The sequence below is a fragment of the Vipera berus genome, assembly GCF_964194415.1.
Source record: "Vipera berus genome assembly, contig: HAP1_SCAFFOLD_589, whole genome shotgun sequence".
NCBI classification, from domain to species: domain Eukaryota; kingdom Metazoa; phylum Chordata; class Lepidosauria; order Squamata; family Viperidae; genus Vipera; species Vipera berus.
The window spans coordinates 1-1,000 of NW_027673200.1; the positions used below are offsets into that span (position 1 = coordinate 1).

General features: G+C 32.7%; 1 protein-coding gene across 1 annotated transcript; it reads right to left on the reverse strand.

Annotated features, from left to right (window-relative positions):
• Window positions 1-11: 11 nt before the first annotated feature.
• On the reverse strand, window positions 12-937 carry LOC308679437 (zinc finger protein 644-like; the record flags this gene model as incomplete). Its single annotated transcript, XM_081347046.1, has 1 exon — window positions 12-937. A coding segment is annotated over one exon (193 nt), but the record flags the coding sequence as incomplete, so codon positions are not given.
• Window positions 938-1,000: the final 63 nt, after the last annotated feature.

Genomic DNA, 1,000 nt, shown 5'->3' on the forward strand with positions numbered 1-1,000 from the left:
GCTACAAATGGAAAGGGTAAATACCATTACTGCTGACAAAGTTGGAGGTAGCATGGATGCACCACTTTATTGTCAGTGAGAAATGCAAGTGAAGTAAAGAATCTTTCCTTACCACAAATAGTTTCCAGTATTATGTACATAGGTTTTAGAAATTTGTTAAACGTCTCCCTCCACTTTAAGTAAAAAAGTCTTGTGTGATTAGAAAACACATACACAGCTAAATAGTACTAATTGCCCTATTTGAATGGAACAGTCTCCTGGATCTATGAAGTACATGATTTTTAATGCCCTAAATTTAATAAATTGCATTAGCATTTCTTGGTATTGTACAAAACACTACATACATACAAACAAAATAAAATATTTTACTAAGCAAGTTTTTTTTAAAACAAAGCATTGATTCTGGTAACACTGTAAAGAATGCTTTCATTTCATAAAACTTATCTTAAGATCCCATGTGCAACAATTTAAAAACATCTTCTTACGTGTGATGGGTTTGTATCAATAGTGAACACAGTAATTGACCCAAAAACATAGTAAACTTTAAAAATACATCTTCCACCCTATATAAAATATAAAGACTACTTACGGTAACTGTGTTAAGTACTCAATTGTTTGGATGTTAACTGTCTCCTCCCCCTCCCGTTTTCTTGCTTCAAATTTTATAAAGATAATTTAACTTTAAAAAAACTAACAAAAGGATTTCAAATGTACATCCAATGAAATATGAAGTGTTTTCATATTCTATGAAGCTGCTTCAGCCATCAGGAAAGAAAATGAAGTTTCAGAAATTGAGGCAGGTTTTTTAAGCAGTGATGTCACTTCTACCATGCCAGCCCCAGTCCGAGGAAGATTTGCGTTGACAATGTGGCGTTGAAGGTGCTTTATCCAATCTTCTTGAACAGATAAGGGTCCTCGAAATACTAGACCACAAAACCTATATAGTTTTTTAAATGATTCAAACAAAGTACATTAATGTTTTTAAGCAACTCTGTAACCA